This window comes from Micromonas commoda, chromosome 16 (genome assembly GCF_000090985.2).
Source record: "Micromonas commoda chromosome 16, complete sequence".
Taxonomy (NCBI): domain Eukaryota; kingdom Viridiplantae; phylum Chlorophyta; class Mamiellophyceae; order Mamiellales; family Mamiellaceae; genus Micromonas; species Micromonas commoda.
The window spans coordinates 541,117-559,261 of NC_013053.1; the positions used below are offsets into that span (position 1 = coordinate 541,117).

Genomic DNA, 18,145 nt, shown 5'->3' on the forward strand with positions numbered 1-18,145 from the left:
CTGAAACCAGGCCATCCTCCACGCATTCTCCTGCCGGCGCTGGATCCGCAACTCCAACTGGATCTGCGCGTTCAGGGTTCTCGAGCGGTCCACCAGCTGCCGGAGAGCGTCGTTGAAATCCGTCGCGGCGACCTGCTGCCGCGACTGGGAGTTCATCGGGACCGGTACGTTCTGAACGAAAGGGACGGTTTTCAAAGTGTTTTGTCGATCGGCGTGGCGCCAAAAAGAGCACAGTTCGTCGCGCCCGACGCACGCGGGTGTGTGTGCGCGTGACATCATGGCGGCGCTCATCAGGGCCGCGGGCAACGGGCTGGCGCGACGCGCTCGCGACACCGCCTCCTCCTTCGCGGTTGCCTCTCAGCAGGTACGCCACCCGCGCGCGATCGAGACCCGCCCAGCGACCGGGGCGGCAGCTTGAAATCGTCCATCTTGAACTTTCGCCTTCGACCCGCCCGCCGCGCGACCGACGCGTACCACCCAGCTGACCCTCTCGCCCGCTTCATCCTTCGACGATAACAGCGCGGACTCGCCAAGAAATCGGCCGCCGGCGGCGACGACGCGATGACCATCGAGATCCCGATACCTTTCAAGGCGCACAACATCGAAGCCCCGTCGCAAATGGTGGAAACCTCAAAGACCGAGATCGTCGATATGTTCACCCAGGCGTACCTCATGAGGCGCCTCGAGATCGCGTCGGACGTCCTCTACAAGGGCAAGTTCATCCGCGGGTTCTGCCACCTGTACGACGGCCAGGAGGCGGTGTGCGTCGGCATGGAAGCCGCCCTCACGAAGGAGGATGCGATCGTCACCTCCTACCGCGATCACTGCACGCACCTCGGCCGCGGGGGGACGCCTCTGGAGGTCATGGCGGAGCTGATGGGGAGGGTCGACGGCGCGAGCAAGGGCATGGGCGGGAGCATGCACATGTACAAACGCGACGCGAACTTCTTCGGGGGCAACGGCATCGTCGGTGCGTCGCTCGGCGCCCTCGCGGGAGCTCCCCGAACCCCGGATCCTGAGATATTTTTCTCTTCGCCTCGTGGCAAACCCCAAGCGTCGCCTCCCCACGCGCCAAAAATGACATTCCGATCCCCGCTCACCTCGTCGCCGCTCCACTCCCAATTTTCCACTCGCAGGCGCGCAGACCCCCATCGGCGCCGGTCTGGCCTTCTCCTACAAGTACAACAAGCAGCCCAACGTCGCCGTGGCGATGTACGGCGACGGCGCCGCCAACCAAGGCCAGCTCTTCGAGGCTCTCAACATCGCCGCGCTGTGGGACCTGCCGCTGATTTACGTGTGCGAGAACAACCACTACGGCATGGGCACGACCACCGCGCGGTCCGCCAAATCCCCCGAGTACTACAAGCGCGGCGACTACGTCCCGGGCCTTCGCGTCGACGGCATGGACGCGCTGGCGGTCAAGCAGGCTATCAAATTCGCCAAGGCGCACTGCGTGAGCGGCGCGGGTCCCATCGTTCTCGAGATGGACACGTACCGGTATCACGGCCATTCGATGTCCGACCCCGGGTCGACGTACCGCACCAGGGACGAGATCACCGGCATCCGCCAGGAACGCGACCCGGTCGAGAGGCTGCGCAAGCTCATCCAGCATCACGAGCTTCTCGCGCCCGAGGAGATCAAAGCTATCGAAAAGACGCAACGGAAAATCGTCGACGACGCCGTCGCCGCGGGGAAGGCTTCGCCGGAACCCGATTCGAACGCGCTGTTCAGGAACATGAACCAGGTGGCGGAGGGTATCGTGATCCGCGGCGTGGACTCGGGCGCCAGGACCACCCTCGCCACCGTGCAGCCGTGAAGGAAGTGTAACCATCTCTTTTTAGTCGATTTTTGTAAAAGTTACGAGGTTTAAGTAACGCCGCCGCCGCGACGAGTTGGTCGTCACCCCAGCGTGAACGCGGCCACCTTGAGCGGGCGCCTACCGTCGTCGAGCGCGGGAAAGTCATCGTCGTCCGAGCCGTCCGGCGCGATCGTCTCGACGCTCAAAACCTCGCGCCCAGCCTTTGCCGCGCAACGCGACACGACCTCGAGCCAATCGTCCAACTCCACTTTGGCCGAGTGATTCGTCGCGACCAGGACGCCGCCGGGTTTGACGCACAGCGCACTCGGCTTGGCTAGAGACTGGTAGTCGTTCTCGATGTCGACCGCCCCGAACTTGGTCTTGGTCAGCGTGGGCGGGTCCAGAACCACCATGTCGAACGTCGCCGGTTCGATACTCGGAGGGAGCGCCGCGTCGTCAACTTTTTCGGACCCGCGCCCTCGTCCTCGTCCGCCGCCCCTTCCGCCCCTTCCGCCCCTTCCGCCCCTTCCGCCCCTTCCGCCCCTTCCGCCGCTCCGCACGCGCCTCCCCGGCGCGGAGAGCCCCGCCATCCCCCGCATCGCCGGGTAAAAGTCTAAACACAGGGACTCGCACGGCTCGAGGCCGTTGAGTTGCGCGTTTTGGTCCCCCGTCGAGAGGTACGTTTGGCTGTGGTCCGTGTTGAGCACGACGTCGGCTCCGGCTCTTTTGGCGACGACGCCGGCGCCGCACGTGTACGCGAACGCGTTCAGCACCGACACCTCGCGTCGTTTCGTATCCATACGGACCATCGCCACGCCACCGTCCACGTCGCCTCCCACGTCACCGTCCACGTCCGCGTGGCTCTCAGTCATCGACCGTATCCGTCGATGGATCCATCGCCGCGTCGCGCGAAAGTCGAGAAAGAGGCTCGGGTCGCCGAACCGACGCGGCGGAACGAACCGGTACTTGACCCCGAGCTCTTCGAAGACGAACCCCAACGCGTCGTCGTCCAGGCTTTTGCCCGCGCGCGAGGGTCTCAGCCCGTCGTACGTCTCCGCGGCGAGGTCGTAGACTCCGACCCAAGCGGGCGATTGCATCGCCTCGGCGGGAATCGAGGATCGAGGGTCGTCGTCGTTCCATCGCAGCGCGTTGGTGCTCCGCGGGTGGAACCACACGCGGTCGATGGCGCCGATGCCGTCGATGGCGTTGGCGCGAACCGCGTCGCAGAGCTCGAGCAGCTCGCCTCGCTCCTGATGTGTTGGGTCGGGTGATTGAAGCGCGAGTGAGTGATGTTTGGGGTCGAGTGTTAGGGTATCGGCGGTGCCGACGACGGAACGAGTGTTCCGTAAGGGTAGAGGAGACGCGCGCGCACCACGGGGCTGCGCCACGATTGGACGAAGAGCGTTGAGCCGTACTTATCCACGGTGACGCCCGGTATGCTCTCGGCGACGCCGTGCATGACGCGATACGCCTGCGAGGTGGGTGCGGGGAGATGTCGGCGGTCAGGCGAATGGTTCTTCACGCGCGTCGGCGGGGCGGCGAGATGTCGGCGGTGGGGCTCGAGCGCGTACCTCGGTGCGCTCGTCTCGGCATCTTCGATGAAGCCCCGCCGCCTCGCGGCGCCTCGACGCGTCCACGACGGCATCCGCGAGACGCGACGCGGAGGCGGTCGCGGATATCGGGGCGAAGGCGCGCATGGACGGTGTGCGGCCGCGCATCCCGTCGGTAGTCTACCTGGTCCGTTGTGACGATGACGATGACTTTGCCAGACGAATTTCACATCAACGGGACGCGCCCGCCTCCGCGCGCCATGATCGACGATAAAAAGGCCGCGTTGGCGCGGCTCAAGGCGTCGCGGCAGTCGCGCAGAGCCGAAGGCGGCGCGCCCGAATGGAACGCCACCCCCGAACCCCCCGCCACCGCACGGTGCGTGTCCCCTTCCGTCCGAGCCGCTAACCGCTGGGGTGCCCACCCTGTGCCCACGATTTTGAATGCGCCCCCTCACCCTCCTCTCCTCCTCTCCTCTCCTCCTCGCGCAGGCCGAAGCACTCGGCGGCGACGTCGCACAGGGCTAACGACGCGTACATGGCCCTGATGGAGGACGGCGTGCGAGCCATGGGCATCTCCGACCGCGGCGACGACGACCAGTCACCGTCGGACACGCCAAAAACGCAGAGATCCGACCTGGGCACACTCCTGAGAGACGGCCCGGCCAACTCCCCGGGCGAACTCGTGGACCCGGCGATACCCCGCGGGTGGTACGACGGCCCCATCGACGCCGCCGGCGTGCGCGTCGCGCTCACCGACCAGCCCATATGCGTCGGGTCCGTGAACCCGCGGGGCACGCACCTCGTCGTGGGGTCCACCGATCACGCCCTCTACGAGGTGCAACTCGCAACCGGAAAAAAAACACGAACCTTTCACAGCAACGCGTACGGTCACAGGGAGTGGGTGACCTGCGTCAAACACCTCCCCGACGGCCGGTTCGTGTCGGGCGGGATGGACGGCAAACTGTGCCTGTGGAGCGAGATCGGCGCGAGATGCGTGGAGTTGGGACAGGGCCACTCGGGATCCGTCGCCAATGTCGAAGTCTCTCACGACGGATCCGTTTGCGTCAGCGCGGGATACGACAAGACTGTTCGGTGCTGGTCCACGAGGACGAGGCGCGAGACGGCGTCGCTGGAAGGTCACAGGGCGCCGGTGCTGGAGCTGGCGTGGTCGTCCGACGGCGGCCTCGCGTCGGGCGATCGCGACGGCCGAATGTTCCTCTGGGACGCGTCCATCTCGGGGAAAAAAGACGCCGTGGGCAAGCGTAAGGCGTGCGAGGGGCACGTCACCGCCCTGGCGTGGACGCGCCGCGTCGGGTACGAGGCGGTGATGCGCGGCGGGGACGTTTTGGTATCTGGGGGGCAGGACGGCGTGGTGAAGGTTTGGGATTTCAGAATCGCGGGAACAGGCGCGTGCGTCGCGGCGATCGAAGCGCACGTGCAAAAAAACCAAAAAAACCAAAAAAACGGCACCGGCGCCGTCGGCGACGTGGTGCAGACTCGGGGCGGTCGAATCGTCACCGGCGGCGCGGACGGGTCCCTCGCCGTGCTCGACCCGCGGATGGGGTACGCGATGGTCGGTGGCAAGATGCGCGTCGGTGATTTCGTGTACTCGTTAAGTGCCGTCGGTCCGATGGTTGTTTGCGGCGACGGCGGGGGCGCGGCGCACGTGGCGGACGTCGACGGCCGGGATGAGCCGAAGGTGTTATACGCGCTGGGCGCTAACAAGGCGGCGGTGCGGGTGTTGGGGACGAGCGGGGACGGGACGCGCCTGGCGTGCGCGGGGGACGACGGGAGCGTGATGTGCTACGCGTTCGATTGAAAGCGTTCGATTGAAAGCGCGCCCGGTTTCGCGCGGGACGTCGCGCTTTGAACGTTCGACGAAGCGTTCACTTCTTGCCCCTCGTTCGCTTGGCGCCCGCCGCCGTGGTCGCCGCCGTCGGCCTCTTCCCCTTCGCGCCGCCGCCGGACGCCACCCCCTTCTTCTTCTTCGCGACATTCGCCACGTTCGTCCGATGAAACGTCAGCGTGACCGACTCGCTCCCGGCGCCGTCTGGACAATGTTCGGACGCGAACTTCCACTCCCCGTCGTTACCCGCGAATCCCTTGAGTCCCTCCACGTCCGTGACCTCGTTCAGCACGACGTACCTGCACATCGCGCCTCTCGCGGCTTTCGCGTGCACGGCCGGGCCGGGGAACGCGCACGTCACCACGGCGACGCCCCTCTGCTTGAGCGTCTTCTCGACGACCGACTTGAAGTACTCTTGGGACGCGACGTTGACGACGAATCGACCCTCTGCAGGTGCCAACGCCCGCACGTCTTCGACGACGGCGTCGCATATGGCGTCGCCCCAGAACTCGTACAAGTTGGCGCCCCTGTTCGTGACGAGCTTGGTGCCCATCTCGAGCCTGTACGGCTTGATGGCGTCCAGCGGGCGGAGTAACCCGTTCAGCCCGGAGAGGATGCGAATGTGCTTCTGCGCGAACCGCACTTGGGGTGTCGTCATGGACTCGATCCTCAGCGCCCTGTACGCGGGTCCGTCGAAGGCGTACGCGCACTGCTTCGCGGGCGCGGACTCGAAGTTTTGGAACCTGTCGTGGTTGAGCGCCGCGATGTCGGCGCTGACGGACATGAGGGACTTGATCTGCGTCGCGGTGAGCTCGGCGCAGGTGGCGACGAGCGCTTTGGTGTGCGACGCCATCCTGGGTTCCGTCTTTGGGACGGAGGATGGACACGGGGTCTCGTTGAGCGTCTTCGCGGGGGAGAGGAGGAGGATCGGCATCGCGCTGGCCGACCGCCCGTCGCGTGCGTCGCGCGTGCCCCGCGCGTTCGGTCGATCTGATTCTACGATCTGGCAGGGACGTCAGAGGAAAGCTTCGTCGGGTTTGAGGTTTTCGCGAACCAGCCAGTGCGTGGGGCGCCCGGATGGCGGCATGGGAGCCGGGAGCGTTCCGCGCGTCGGCACCGCTGCGTGGACCGCCGCTCGGCTCGCGTGGCGCGACAGGGCGACCGCGTCCGCCCGCGCGCTCATCGCCGCCCGACGCGCCGCAGCGGGCGCGCCCCCGTTAACGGATGCGTTAGAGCCCCAGAAAACCCCCCTTGACGCGGGCGTGCACGCGACGCCCGCGCATCGCTCCTCGATGTCGCCGAGGGACTGCTGGCCCCCGGGCGCGTCGCAACCGCGCCCGGGGATGGCATCGCGGCACGTCATCGACGACGCGTTCGACCCGCGCGACCTGTCCGTCCTCGTCGCGGCGGCGAAGATGTCCATGCACGCGTTGCGCGCGTCGGGTTCCGGGGAGGCGTCGGCGGCTGCGTTGGGTCGCGCGAGCGAGGGGATACTCGGTCTCGACGCGCACATCGCGATGCGCCGGACGATACGGACGATGACTGAGACGGCGCGTCGGGCCGTTCACGGCGTCCCGCCCGTCGTCCCACCCGTCCCCGCCAGAGACGACCGAACGGAGGAGGGTGCCCACTCGGGGGATGACCTCGACGCCCCGACCCTCCACCCCGCGGGCGCGCTCTTCACCCACATCGTCCCCGGCGAGACGTCCGTTACGTCCGTTACGCCCGGCACCCAAATCGACACCACGCACGGGTACTGGAGCCCCCACGTCGACAAGGCGAACGTCCCGGAGTACGACGTCAGCGCGGTGCTGTACCTGTCCGACGGCGACGGCGTCGACTTCGCCGGCGGGGAGTTGCATTTTATGGATGCGATCGGCGGGTGGAAGACGGTCACGCCGCGGCGGAACAGGCTCGTCGTGTTCAGCTCGGGGGAGGAGAACGTCCACGCCGTGGGGGTGGTGACGTCGGGGGAGCGGACGACGCTCAACCTCTGGCTGACCCGGGATCCGAGAGTCGCCGCGCCAGACGACGATTGACGAGGACAAACGCTTAAACTTGTAAACTTTCATTCATTCGCGAGGTGGAACCGTAGCCAAACCGTAGCCAAACCGTAGCCAAACCGTAGCCAAACCGTGGTCACATCGTCGCGGCGCACGCCTTGATCTCGTCCGTCCCGTCGCACGACATCTTTTGGTTACGTCCGAACACCCCCGCGCACACGGCTCCGGCGACGTCGTCCACGGAAACCGGCTCGGCGAGCGTGAGCGCGATTGGGCCGGGCGATCGCTGCGCCACCGACTTGACGAAGCCGCTGCCGAGGATCTTCACGAGGACGTCGCCGTACTGCTGCGTGACCCGCGGCGGGTTCACGCTGAACGCGTCTCCGCCGAAGATGAACGAGGGCTTGACGAGGCACACGTTCGAGTCCTCGAACGCGTTGGCCACAGCCTCCTCCGTCATCTTCTTCCCGGCAAAGTATCCAGCCATGACGGGCGCGGACTCGGCTCCGCCCAGGGCGTCCGGGACGATGGACGCGACGGAGACGTAGACGAAGCGATCGACCTTCGCGGCCACCGCGGCGTCCACGACCCTGACGTTGTACGTCCCGTTCCCCTCGCGCATGGCGTCGTCGTCGCCCGGTTTGAACACCCCGACGCACGAGACCACGCAGTCGGCGCCCTTCATCGCGTCCGTGAGCGCCGTCACGCACGCGTCGGAGGAGAGGTCAATGGCGACGCCGCCGTTGCCGCCGGACTTGGACACGGAGACGACGTCGGCGACGCCCGCGGCCCTCAGCTTATCGCACACGCGCGAGCCCACGAACCCGGAACCGCCAACCACGACGACTTTCGCGGGAGCCTTGTCGTCCGAAGCGACGGCTCGGACGACGCGGGGGGACGTCGCGGCGGTCCGGGGAGCGGACGCGCGTCTTGCGCGGCGGGTGCCGACGGGAGTCGCGCGGGGCGCGCGGGGCGCGGCGAAGACGGCCGGGGTCGACATGCGTGGCTCCACCTCCGGTGACGTGTCCGATAGATAATGGGTGTCGTCTCGACCACGTCTCGCCAAAATATCCAAACAAAATTGGAGCGACGGGCGGTCGTCGTCACACTGGCGGGCGGCGGGCGAAGAGGGTCGGTCCCGGATGGTGCTCTCCTCGCGGTCGTGGTGCGAGGACGGGCTCCGTCGCGCTCTCGACGAACTCGTCGCCCTCCGCGCCATGTACGGCGCTGACGAAGGCGACGAAGAGCTCACGAAGTCATCTCCGACGTCCACATCCGCGGAGGTAAACGACGTCGCGGTGGAGATCGCCGAGGACGCCCTACGCAACAACGCGGACGCCGCTCCAACCTCCCTTTCGCACGTCCCGGCGCTGGACGCGACGGTCCGGTTCGGCGGCGGCGGGGCGACCGTCCGCGTCGCGCTTCCCCCCGGGTACCCAACGCGATCGCGCCCGATGATCGTCGCGGAGTGCGCTTCGCGGCATCGCGGCTCGGACGCTTCTTGGCGCATGCAGCTCGCGGCGGACGACGCCGTCGAAGCGTCGGGATGGGGAGAAGCCATCCGCGCCGGCGTCGAACGGGTCGGCGACCCGGGGAGGAGCGACCCCGACCCGAGCGCATCGCCGTCATCCAGCGACGACGACGACGACGACGACGGGTACGAGGATGAAGTTCAAGAAGACGACGAGGATGGGCTCGGCGAGGAATGCGCGCTGTCCGCGGTGGAGGCGGCGCGACAAGCCTTCCTCGACTACCTGGCATCCATCCCACCGGACGAAGAGCGCGAGGCGAGTTTTAACACCGACGAATCGCGACGCAAACGCGGCCGCCGGCTGGTGTGGTTCCATCACGTCAAGAGCGGAAAGAAGCGAAAGAAGATGCGCGAGTGGTCCGCAGAGTTGTCCGTGGACGGCGTCGTCAAGTGCGGGTACCCCGGCGTGTGCGTGGTGGAGGGAGAGGTTCAAGCGTGCGACGAGTTCGTGCGTCGGTTGAGGGGTCTGGGGTGGTCGGCGATGTCCGTGAGAGCGGCGGAGGACGACGACGAAGAATTCGTAGACGACGGAGACGGCGAAGCGCATATGGCGTCGAGGCGCGGGCTGCGACGCGGGTGGAGCGAGATTGGAGAGGACGGGGGGATGAGCGCGCTCGCGGAGGTGCTGAGGCACGCGAACTTGGAGCGGCTCATGAGCGCGGCGCTGCGGCAGAACGTGTGACGATCGGAATCCCGTCGAACATAATAAATCACCCCCGGCTAAGTAAGTGTTAGTTCGTCAACGTCCCGCGACTCTGGGCGTCGTCGCGAGCCTGGCCACCAGATCGACCGACTCCTCCTCCCCGTTATCGTCCCCGACGAAGCACACCAGTCCGTCCCCGTACGCCGCCGCGGCGACCGCGACAAAAGCCTCCTCATCCTCGCCGCCATCCGACGATATTTCGTTACTCCCAAACGCGTCGCCACGGACAAAGACGCGATCGGAAGCCGCCACCCCGGTCAACAGCGCGCACCTCGCGTTGTAAACCCTGAAGCCGCCGTTCCACCCGCGCCAATGCGCGCCGCCGTCCCCGGCCGTTATAACGCACGCGGGGTTCCATCTGAAGTCCGCGCGTTCGCGGCCGTTCGGGCTGAACCTCCATGTATCGAGGCCGAAGAGGGCAAACATTCGCTCGGCGGCGTCGCCGTCGCCCTGGAGCACCAGGCGTCCGCCGCGTCGGACAAATTCTAGAAGCGATCGGAGCCAATCAGCGTCCGTCAAAAAGTTGGCCGACTCCCCGAGGGTATCCGTCCCCGCGCCCCCGACGCCCAGGAGGACGACCGCGCGGTGGGATTCCACGGACACGTTCATGCCGCCGCGCCTGTGACCGCCCCTCACCTCGACGCCTCTGTCGCCCAGAGCCGACTTGACCGCAACCGCGTAGGCGTCGTCCTCCTCGTAAGTTCCCCACCGGCTACGGCCGCTGAGCACGAGGGCGTTGTTCACGAGAGGCGCGGCCGCTTTCGTGGTGAGGTCCAACACGGGCGTGGAGCCAGCCTCGTCGGCGAACGAGACGTGGCTACCCTGGTGGGCACCCTGGGCAAAGACGTAGTTTTCGGACACCGGGCCCGCGTTGTTTTGCTGGAGCACAGCCTGCCCAAACCTCTTGAACCCGCCGCCGCCGCCGGCGACCGCCTTGCCCTTCATCACCTCGTCCGCGGTCGCCCCCGCGTTCTCGCCCTTCTTGCCCTTGGAAGAGGAAGTCTCGGCCATGAACGTGCTGAGCCGCTTGTCGCGCTTCACGCCTTTGCCGCCCACGCCGAGCAGCGCCATCACGCCCATCTCCTTGTAGTCAACCTTCCCGCCCTTCTTGGCGGACGTCTTGTTGCGCCACTTGCGCGCCATCTCCGCCTGTTTAGACTTCATCGGGGGCGTGGGCGGCGCGCCGGAGAGGATGAAACCGGGCTTCAGCGGCTCCCAGTGCGTGCGCTCGGCGAGCTGCTGCTCGAGAAAGTTTTTACCGATGAGCATCGCCTTGGGCTTCCACCGCCCGCTCTTCTCGGGCCGGTCGTCTTCCTCGTCGGACTCCGAGATGTCGTCCCACACAGCGGCGGCCTTCTTCTTTCGCTCGCTCGTCGGCTCGGCGTCCTCGCCGCCCCACTCCTTGATCTTGATCTTCCCGCCGCCCGTCGCGTCCCCTTGGGTCGGTTTTTCCGCACCCGGAGAGGATCCGGACTCGACTCGGAGACGCTCGATGGCCTCGGCCAGCGCGGCAGCCTTGACGGGGTCCGAGCCGTCCAGACCCAGCGCGTTCTTCTCCTCGGCGGTCATCGTGGACGCGTCGATGCCGATCTGGAGTAAGTCCGCGTCGGAAGGCGGCTGCGGCGACCTCGTCGGCCCCTTGCCCGCGGGGGACTTGTCGGGGTGCCCAGGGGTGCCCAGGGGCGGAGCCTGCTTCATGCCCATGCCGGCGATGAACCCGTCGTCCGATACGTGCACGGGTTCGGCGGGTCCCCGCGGCCGGGGTGCCGGGTGATCGGGATGCTCCGACGGGACGCGCGCGATGGACGCCGCCTCGTAGTCGTCGTAAGGGTCCTCGAAGGGGTAGAAGGTGCCGCCTTCCGAGTATTCCCCGTCGTCGTCTTCATCGAAGGGGTAAAAGGTACCCCCCTCCGAGTACTCCCCGTCCTCGTCGCCGTACTCCTCGCCGTCCTCGTCGCGCGAGATCGGGTTGCCGTACTGATCGTAGAGGGGCTGGTCGTACTCCCACTTCGGCCGGTGCGATTTCGCCGCGTCCTTTCTCGCCCCGCTCGGCGCCTTGCCGAGCACCTCCATGATTTTCTGATCCAAAGGCGTCTCGCCAGATTTAAACGCGTATTGCCGCTCGTCCGGCGGGGTGGGCGCGCGATACCCCGCCCACGGCGCCGGGTCGATGTCAAAGTGGAGGTCGCGGAGGGATTCGGTTCCCGCGAGACCCCAACGCGCGGCGATCTCCGTCGTCGTCGTCATCGGCTCGCCGAACTTGATGAGCTTGAGGTAATACGGCGAGTTGGGCATCTGCGACGCCCTGCACAGCTCGGCGGTGTTCTCCTCGGACCACCAATCCGGCACCAAACCCTTGCTCTCGGCTTTCTGGAGAAACTCCTTGAAGTGCGCCAAGGCCTCGCCCCTGGCTTCTCGCCCCCGGGACGCCTCGCTGTATCGACCGAACCGTTTGGAGAGGTAGAGGAAGCAATCCTCCTCCTTGAGCTTGCACGCGTCCACCAGCACCTGGTACGCCTTAGCCGGCGTGGACGCGCTGCTGCCGTACCAGAGCCCCGCCCCGGGGCTCTGCGGGCCGTCCACCGCGCCCGGGGAGTCCCTCTTGCTCCGAGGCGCGCCGTCGAAATCGATCAGCTGCTCAACCGGAGCCTTCCTCGACGTAGCCGGCGTAACCTCCGAGGACTTGTTCCACTGCGGATTCACACGTGAACTCGTCGCCGACTTGAACGTATTCTCGTGGAAACCCCGCTTGGAGACGATCGAGGTGTTCCACTCCGGCCTCTCCTTGGCGGAGATTGGCCTGGGCTTCGGCCTGCCCGCGGAGGGTAGGTCGTCGAAGGGGTCCCTCTCCCGCTCGAACCGCGCACTCCCCCCGCCGACGGATCTGGAGCCGTGAAGATCTGCGTAAAAGTTATCCTCCGAGTAGTTGTCGTCGTCCAGCGCTCCGGCGAAATTGCTGTGCGCGGCGGTGGGTCGCATGAAGTGCTTGGCGCGCGGGAGCTTCGGCCCAGTGAAGGCGTCTCTCGGCGCCACCTCGCAGGACCGGCACTTGGGCTGCGCGGCGTCCCATTCTCTGTCGCTGAAGCGGATCTGCTTACCGAATAAGCCGCACATGGCGCACCGTCGCTTCTCCGAGTGCTGTATCCTGTCGACCCGCTCCTCCGCGCCCGTCTCGCCCCACCTGTCAACGTAGAGGTAGGTGCCGAACGCCTTGGAGTGCATGCGGTGGTACGTCTGCGGCGACCTCGGCACGCGCTTCTTGGTCTTCTTCTGAGGGCCGTACATGTCCAAGGAATACCCGTACTTGTTAGCCGTCTGGAATATCTCGTCGTCGCCGTCGCGATAGATTTCGTCGTGCTCGTCCGTGGCGGCGAGGTAGTTTGGCAAACGATGGGCGTTGTGAAAGGCGTCGCCGGCGTTGTAGTGGTCCTGAGCGATCTTCCACTTGCTCCCGTCCTTCAGCGAAAAAGTATTTTTCTTCTCGCTCGCGGCGGCTTCGGCTCGCTCGCGGAGCTCCTTCTCGATCGAGCCGCGGTAGCTGAGCTGCCGCCCGCCCGGCCCCACCGGCAGCTTGACGTCGTCCGCGGTCATCTTCTTCTTGTTCACCGGCAGGTGCCCGTCCCTCGACGCCTTGTGCAGCGAGTTGGAGTTATCGAGCGGGGCGCCGCATCCCGCGCAAAAGTTTGCAAAGGGATCCGCCTGCTTCACGCCGCACCTCGCGCAGTAATACTCCTCCTTGGGCGGCGAGTCACCGAGGCCGAGGGACCCGGTGCCGCTCGACGGCGTCTTGAGTATCCCCCGCCGCGAATCCAGCGGGTTGATCGCGGGGAGCATGCCGCGCGAGGCTTCCGTCCACACGGACACCGCCTCGTTCATCTTTTTGCGCTGCTCCGGAGCCTTGGCCTCGGCGAGGAGGTTCCGCGCCTTGGCGAGGAGCGCAGCCTTGGTGTTCGGGGTGACGGCCTCGTCCTCGAAGCTGACGCGGCCGGGTGAGCGGTGGCTACCGTTGAGCGAGTCCGGGCTCGAGTCGTACCCCCCGGACGCGTCGAGCGCCCTCGGCCTCAGGTTGGCGCCCGGCGAGGACGAAACGCCAAACGAATTCGTTCGAGGAGGATCGGGATTGGGCGGGGAGATCTTCTTCTGAACCTCCGGGGACTCGATCGCCTCGTACACCGCGTCGAACGACTCGCGCCCGTTCGGCGCTGACGCCTCGACGGCGTGGATCTTCCGCGCAAACTCCTGTCGCGATCGGTCGGCGGAGTCCTCCCCGCGGCGGCGCCTCGCTTCCGACGAGTTCGCATCCGTCGTCAGCCGCCCCGCGGGAGATCGCGCGGACGTCTGGTCGTAGACGGGTCCGCGCGACGGGTCCGCGCCGGCGCTGAGGCGCGCGTGCACCTCCTCCGCCGCCAGCCTGTCCGCGCGCTCCTCCGGCGACTCGCCCTTGCGAAGCGACGAATGATAATCGCCGGACCCACCCGAGCCCGGCGACGGCGACTGCGACGAGGACCTCCCCCCGCCCGCCGCCGCCGCTCGGCTCTTGAGGAGGTTCAGCGGCCCGGCGCCCCTGAGTTTCCCGTCCGCCTCGGCCCTGATGGCGTCCACGGTGTCCGCGTGAACTTTGCGCTGCTCGAGTCGTTTCTTCTTGAGCTCGTCAATCTCCCGTCGCGTGCGTTCCTCCCGTTCTCGCACCTCCTTCAGCGTCTTAGCCACGAGCTCGTCCGATTCGAGGACGTCGCGGTACTCCTTGGTCTGCTTGAACTCGTCCAGCGTCAGGGGCTTGCGCGGCGGTACTGCCGCGCGCTGCGCGTCCTCCTCGCGAAACTTCGACTTCATCTGCACCGCCACGGAGTATCCCTCGGGGAACAGGCTGGAGCGTCGAATCTCGGGCAGCTTGGATGCTGATTGCTTCTTGGCCCTCGCGCCCTTCTTCTTGTCCGCGGCGTCCGCCCTCGCGACGGCATTGTCCGTCTTGGACTTGCGCAGCGTCGACGTGGACGTGGACGATACGCGGTCGTCCTTGAGCTTCGGCGGCGGCGTCGCGATCGCTTGAGCGGCGAGCGCGAATTTTCCCGCCGAGGCCATCTTGGAGGGCGCGCACCGCTTGCAGTGCCTGTAGACGTCGCCCTCCTTGGCCCACTCGCTCGGCGCCCACTGCGACCGCACGCCCCACTTGTTGCACTCCGCGCACCTCTTCTGGCCGGCGAACTCTCGCGTGTACGTCATCCGGTCCTCGTTGAACTCGTCGTCCGCGGCGTACATCGCCGCGAGTTGGCCCTTTGGCGCGGCCCCACCTGCTGACGATGGTGAATTCAGGTCGGGCGCGGGCCGTCGCGCGCCGGTTCCCGGCGTCCGCGCGGGGGACTGGCGCTTGTGCGCGGGCACGTAGTTGAACGACGCCGGGTCCTTGCTCGGGCCCGTCTCGTAGTACCCCGGAACGCGCGCCAGCGGGTCATCGTCGGGCGGCGGTCCCGTCCGAACCTCCGACGCGAGCCTCGCGTTTGGAACCTGTTGACCCCCGGGATTGACCCCAGCGAGTCGAACCCCGCCCTTGTTCTTCGAGCGCCCGATGTCGGTGAACTTGGCCGGGTCGGACTCCCGAAGGCGCCGCATGGTCTCGAAGTCCATGGCGGTGGTCGCCCGCACCTCGCGCGCGCACCTCTCGCTCGCACCTCTCGCGCGCAATGCGATTGGAAGGACGATTATGGAATTGGCCCTGTTTGCATCTTCGGCGTTCGACTGTGGCTGAGGGTGGCCTCGGTCGTTGTTTCGTCGCGAGACGAAACCTAACCGTTCGCCTGTGGTTTTTTAAATAAATGTAACCGTAAACCTGAAATTACGTAACGCGTAATCATATCACGAACGCGAAAGGAATCGTTTGCCGCCGCGGATTTTTTCAGGCAGTTTTGACGAGGGAAGATCCGCGGAAACGCTCACTTTCACGATGCCCGAGACCGCCGAGGACGCCGCGCTCTTGCAGGCCCTGAACACCGCCATCGATGACATCTCACCGGATCTCAAGGTGACAAGTATCGTGGACTTCGACAAGGAGGCGCGCATCAGGCGCGTCAACCTACTGGAGATACTCGCCGAGGAGAACGAGAACGTCCACCCGCCCCCCGACGACGTCGTGGCCGACTGGTGCGATCATCCGTGAAAACGCCCGCCCGCCTCCCGTCCCCATCCCTCACCCATCGCCCCCGCCCCGTTCGCCCCGTCGCCGCAGGTCCGAGCAGGACATCCGCGACTACTTCACCAGCGGCGGGTCGAAGCGCCCGTTCGGCAAGATGCACGCGCCGATGTCCCCCGCGCAGCTCCGCGCCAAGTTCCCAGCCCCGACGGACTCCGAGTTTCGGACGTGGTTCCCGGGACTGCGACGCACCGCGACCGAGTTCGTGAACCCCGAGGAGAAGCCCCGGTTCAGGATACTCGCCTGGCCCAACGCGGGTAACGCCGAGGACATGTACACCAACGATTCGGTCGTCAACGCGAGGCTGCCCACGTCGCCGCTGCTGGACTGGTGCCGCAAGAACGGCGCGGAGATGCTCGCCGTGCAGCTCCCCGGCCGCGGCGGCAGGATGAAAGAATCCTTCGCGGAGTCGCCGCAGGCAGCGGCAAAAGCTCTGCTCCCGATCGTCGCCAGTCGCCTCGTCGACGTGCCTTACATCGTCGTCGGGCACAGCGTCGGCACCTGGCTCGCGTACGAGTTCGTGAGGCTGGCGCAGAAAGAGGGTTTGCCCGCGCCAGTCAACGCGTTCCTGTCCAACTTTCCTGCGCCCGACTTGCCGGCGGAGGAGCGGCCGTGGACGCCGAACCGGGGAATGAGCGACCAGAAGTTCAAGGACGAGTGCCGCGCGTGGGATGTCAACGAGGCGGTGTTCGGTCCCAACATGTGGCCCACGTACAAGACCATCCTGCGTAAAGATTTCGAGCTGTTCGACAGATACGTGCACCGCCACTGGGACGCAAAGGCGGAGGGTGGGAAAGTTCCCGAGCCGTTTCATTTCCCCATCACGACGTTCTACGGGTTGCAGGACAAGCGGTGCGACGAGTTCAAGGTCCGGCAGTGGAGGTTTCACACAAAGGCAAAGTTCGAGATCATCGAGGTGTGCGGCAACCACCTGTTTCCGCTCGATAAGGACTGCAAGGCTGTCTGGCTGATGTGGATCGTGGACAGGCTCGCGGACTTTTCCGTGGTCAAACCTCGGGCCGCCGACCCGGGCGCCAAAGACCGCAACGCAATCATAGAGTAAGTCTTAAGACTTAGTGCATGGTTTCTTGGTGTCTCGAACGAACGTTTCTTCTCTTAAGAACCACCGGTTTCGTACCGACATCAGGACGCGCCTCCTGTTGAAGCCTCCCTCGCGGCTTTCCGAGCCAAGTACCTCGCCTTGGCGTCGTCCGCCTTGGCCTTTCGTTGCTCCTCGAGCGTGTGCGCCTCGAGCTCCTTCGCCGCCTCCTCCGCCGCCTTGGCCCTCTCGGCCGCCGCCCTCTCCTCCGCCTCCACCTCCGCCGGGTGCCTGCGAACTTCCAGTCCCCCTCCAGAAGGTCCAGAAGGCTTCCGGCGCTTCTCCGGTTCCCCCGGATCCGCCCGCCGGAGCGCCTCCGCCTCCTCCTTCTCGTCCAGCTCTCGCAGCCGCTCGTACGCGGCGCGGCGCCTCGCGCCCTCCTCCGCCGCCCGTTCCCTCTCCTCCTTCTCCCTCAACTTCGCCAGCTCCTCCTCGCTGGCGCTCGGCTCCGGCGCGGCGCGCGACGTGTCCGCCACCGCGCCCGCCGCCGCGTTCCTCGACATGAGGTTGTGGTAAAAACCTGTAAACAAATATAAAAAACCACGTCAGTCTCTCTAATTGCCCACACAACAGAAAGATTAAAATAAACTCACCTGAGAGGTCGCCCTTCTTGGTGACGTCGTCCGCGGCTTCCCTCGCGTCGGCGATCTTCTCCTCCTCGAGCCACTTGCGATCCTCCTCCAGCTTTTTCCTGTACGCCGCGGTGACGAACTTTTCCTTGTCCCCGTACAGGTGATCCTCCTTCTCGCGTTCTTTCAGTAACCGGCGCTCGTAGATGATGTCCTGCTCGCGCTCTCGCTCCTTTTGCTTGGCGATGAGCGACTCGATGTACCGGCTCTTTCGCTCGACGCGCTCGTCGTCCGCCGCCCTGAGCTTCTGCTTACGCGAGTCCTGGAAGCCGTCGAAGTGCCCGTCGTAGTCGAAGATGGCGGCGTCCGCCTCGAGCGCCTGCTTGTGCAGCTCGGCGGCCTGCGCACGTTCGTACAGAGTTGGACGGGAGGAGCGTCTCGTCAGATTCATCTCGACTAGAAGACTAGGGTTGGCGACCGCGGTGCGGCGCGCGACGGGGCGTCGACGGCGCGCGACGGGTGGGCGGGCTTCTCACCTTCTGGGCGTTCCTGGCGGCCTGCTGCTGCCTCGCGATCTCCGCGTTGGCCCGTTCGCGCTCGTCCTTCGCGTCGTCATCGTCGGAATCCTCCGCGAACGCCGCGAGCGCGGGTTTCAGCGGACCCTTCTTGGCCTTACCCGCGGGTCCCTTCTTCTTCGCCGCGGGGTTCAGGCCGTACTTGAGCGTCGTCTTGACGCTGGTGTCGCCCAGACTGTATCCCGACATCTCGGGTGATCGCCGTGGCGTGGCGGTCGCGCGCGCGCAGCCCGAGATGAACGACCCTCCAAAAACGATTCCGCCAGCTTTGTGCCCGCCCGAGC

General features: G+C 66.2%; 10 protein-coding genes across 10 annotated transcripts; 5 read left to right on the plus strand and 5 right to left on the minus strand.

The window, feature by feature from the left end:
* Window positions 1-561: 561 nt before the first annotated feature.
* Window positions 562-1,816, plus strand: MICPUN_89160 (predicted protein; the record flags this gene model as incomplete). Its single annotated transcript, XM_002506720.1, has 2 exons — window positions 562-970; window positions 1,137-1,816. 2 exons carry the CDS (start codon window positions 562-564, stop codon window positions 1,814-1,816), a joined length of 1,089 nt encoding a protein of 362 aa, XP_002506766.1.
* An 83-nt stretch (window positions 1,817-1,899) lies between these two features.
* Window positions 1,900-3,516, minus strand: MICPUN_64903 (predicted protein; the record flags this gene model as incomplete). Its single annotated transcript, XM_002506864.1, has 3 exons — window positions 1,900-3,048; window positions 3,171-3,269; window positions 3,370-3,516. 3 exons carry the CDS (start codon window positions 3,514-3,516, stop codon window positions 1,900-1,902), a joined length of 1,395 nt encoding a protein of 464 aa, XP_002506910.1.
* Window positions 3,517-3,548: 32 nt separating this feature from the next.
* Window positions 3,549-5,167, plus strand: MICPUN_104647 (predicted protein; the record flags this gene model as incomplete). Its single annotated transcript, XM_002506721.1, has 2 exons — window positions 3,549-3,724; window positions 3,838-5,167. The coding sequence occupies 2 exons, from the start codon at window positions 3,549-3,551 to the stop codon at window positions 5,165-5,167; spliced, it is 1,506 nt and encodes a 501-aa protein (XP_002506767.1).
* MICPUN_109654 (predicted protein) lies at window positions 5,141-6,090 on the minus strand. The gene has a single exon (XM_002506865.1). It carries the CDS (start codon window positions 6,045-6,047, stop codon window positions 5,235-5,237), a length of 813 nt encoding a protein of 270 aa, XP_002506911.1. The 5' UTR covers window positions 6,048-6,090; the 3' UTR covers window positions 5,141-5,234.
* Window positions 6,091-6,279: 189 nt separating this feature from the next.
* MICPUN_64906 (predicted protein) lies at window positions 6,280-7,233 on the plus strand (the record flags this gene model as incomplete). The annotated part of the gene is made up of 1 exon (XM_002506722.1): window positions 6,280-7,233. The coding sequence occupies one exon, from the start codon at window positions 6,280-6,282 to the stop codon at window positions 7,231-7,233; it is 954 nt and encodes a 317-aa protein (XP_002506768.1).
* Window positions 7,234-7,333: 100 nt separating this feature from the next.
* MICPUN_104649 (predicted protein) lies at window positions 7,334-8,197 on the minus strand (the record flags this gene model as incomplete). Its single annotated transcript, XM_002506866.1, has 1 exon — window positions 7,334-8,197. One exon carries the CDS (start codon window positions 8,195-8,197, stop codon window positions 7,334-7,336), a length of 864 nt encoding a protein of 287 aa, XP_002506912.1.
* A 121-nt stretch (window positions 8,198-8,318) lies between these two features.
* On the plus strand, window positions 8,319-9,410 carry MICPUN_64908 (predicted protein; the record flags this gene model as incomplete). The annotated part of the gene is made up of 1 exon (XM_002506723.1): window positions 8,319-9,410. Exon 1 carries the CDS (start codon window positions 8,415-8,417, stop codon window positions 9,408-9,410), a length of 996 nt encoding a protein of 331 aa, XP_002506769.1. The 5' UTR covers window positions 8,319-8,414.
* A 57-nt stretch (window positions 9,411-9,467) lies between these two features.
* MICPUN_104650 (predicted protein) lies at window positions 9,468-15,056 on the minus strand (the record flags this gene model as incomplete). Its single annotated transcript, XM_002506867.1, has 1 exon — window positions 9,468-15,056. The coding sequence occupies one exon, from the start codon at window positions 15,054-15,056 to the stop codon at window positions 9,468-9,470; it is 5,589 nt and encodes a 1,862-aa protein (XP_002506913.1).
* Window positions 15,057-15,772: 716 nt separating this feature from the next.
* On the plus strand, window positions 15,773-16,375 carry MICPUN_76007 (predicted protein; the record flags this gene model as incomplete). The annotated part of the gene is made up of 1 exon (XM_002506724.1): window positions 15,773-16,375. A coding segment is annotated over one exon (603 nt), but the record flags the coding sequence as incomplete, so codon positions are not given.
* A 299-nt stretch (window positions 16,376-16,674) lies between these two features.
* On the minus strand, window positions 16,675-18,050 carry MICPUN_64911 (predicted protein; the record flags this gene model as incomplete). Its single annotated transcript, XM_002506868.1, has 3 exons — window positions 16,675-17,237; window positions 17,311-17,686; window positions 17,823-18,050. 3 exons carry the CDS (start codon window positions 18,048-18,050, stop codon window positions 16,762-16,764), a joined length of 1,080 nt encoding a protein of 359 aa, XP_002506914.1. The 3' UTR covers window positions 16,675-16,761.
* Between the last annotated feature and the right edge of the window lie 95 nt (window positions 18,051-18,145).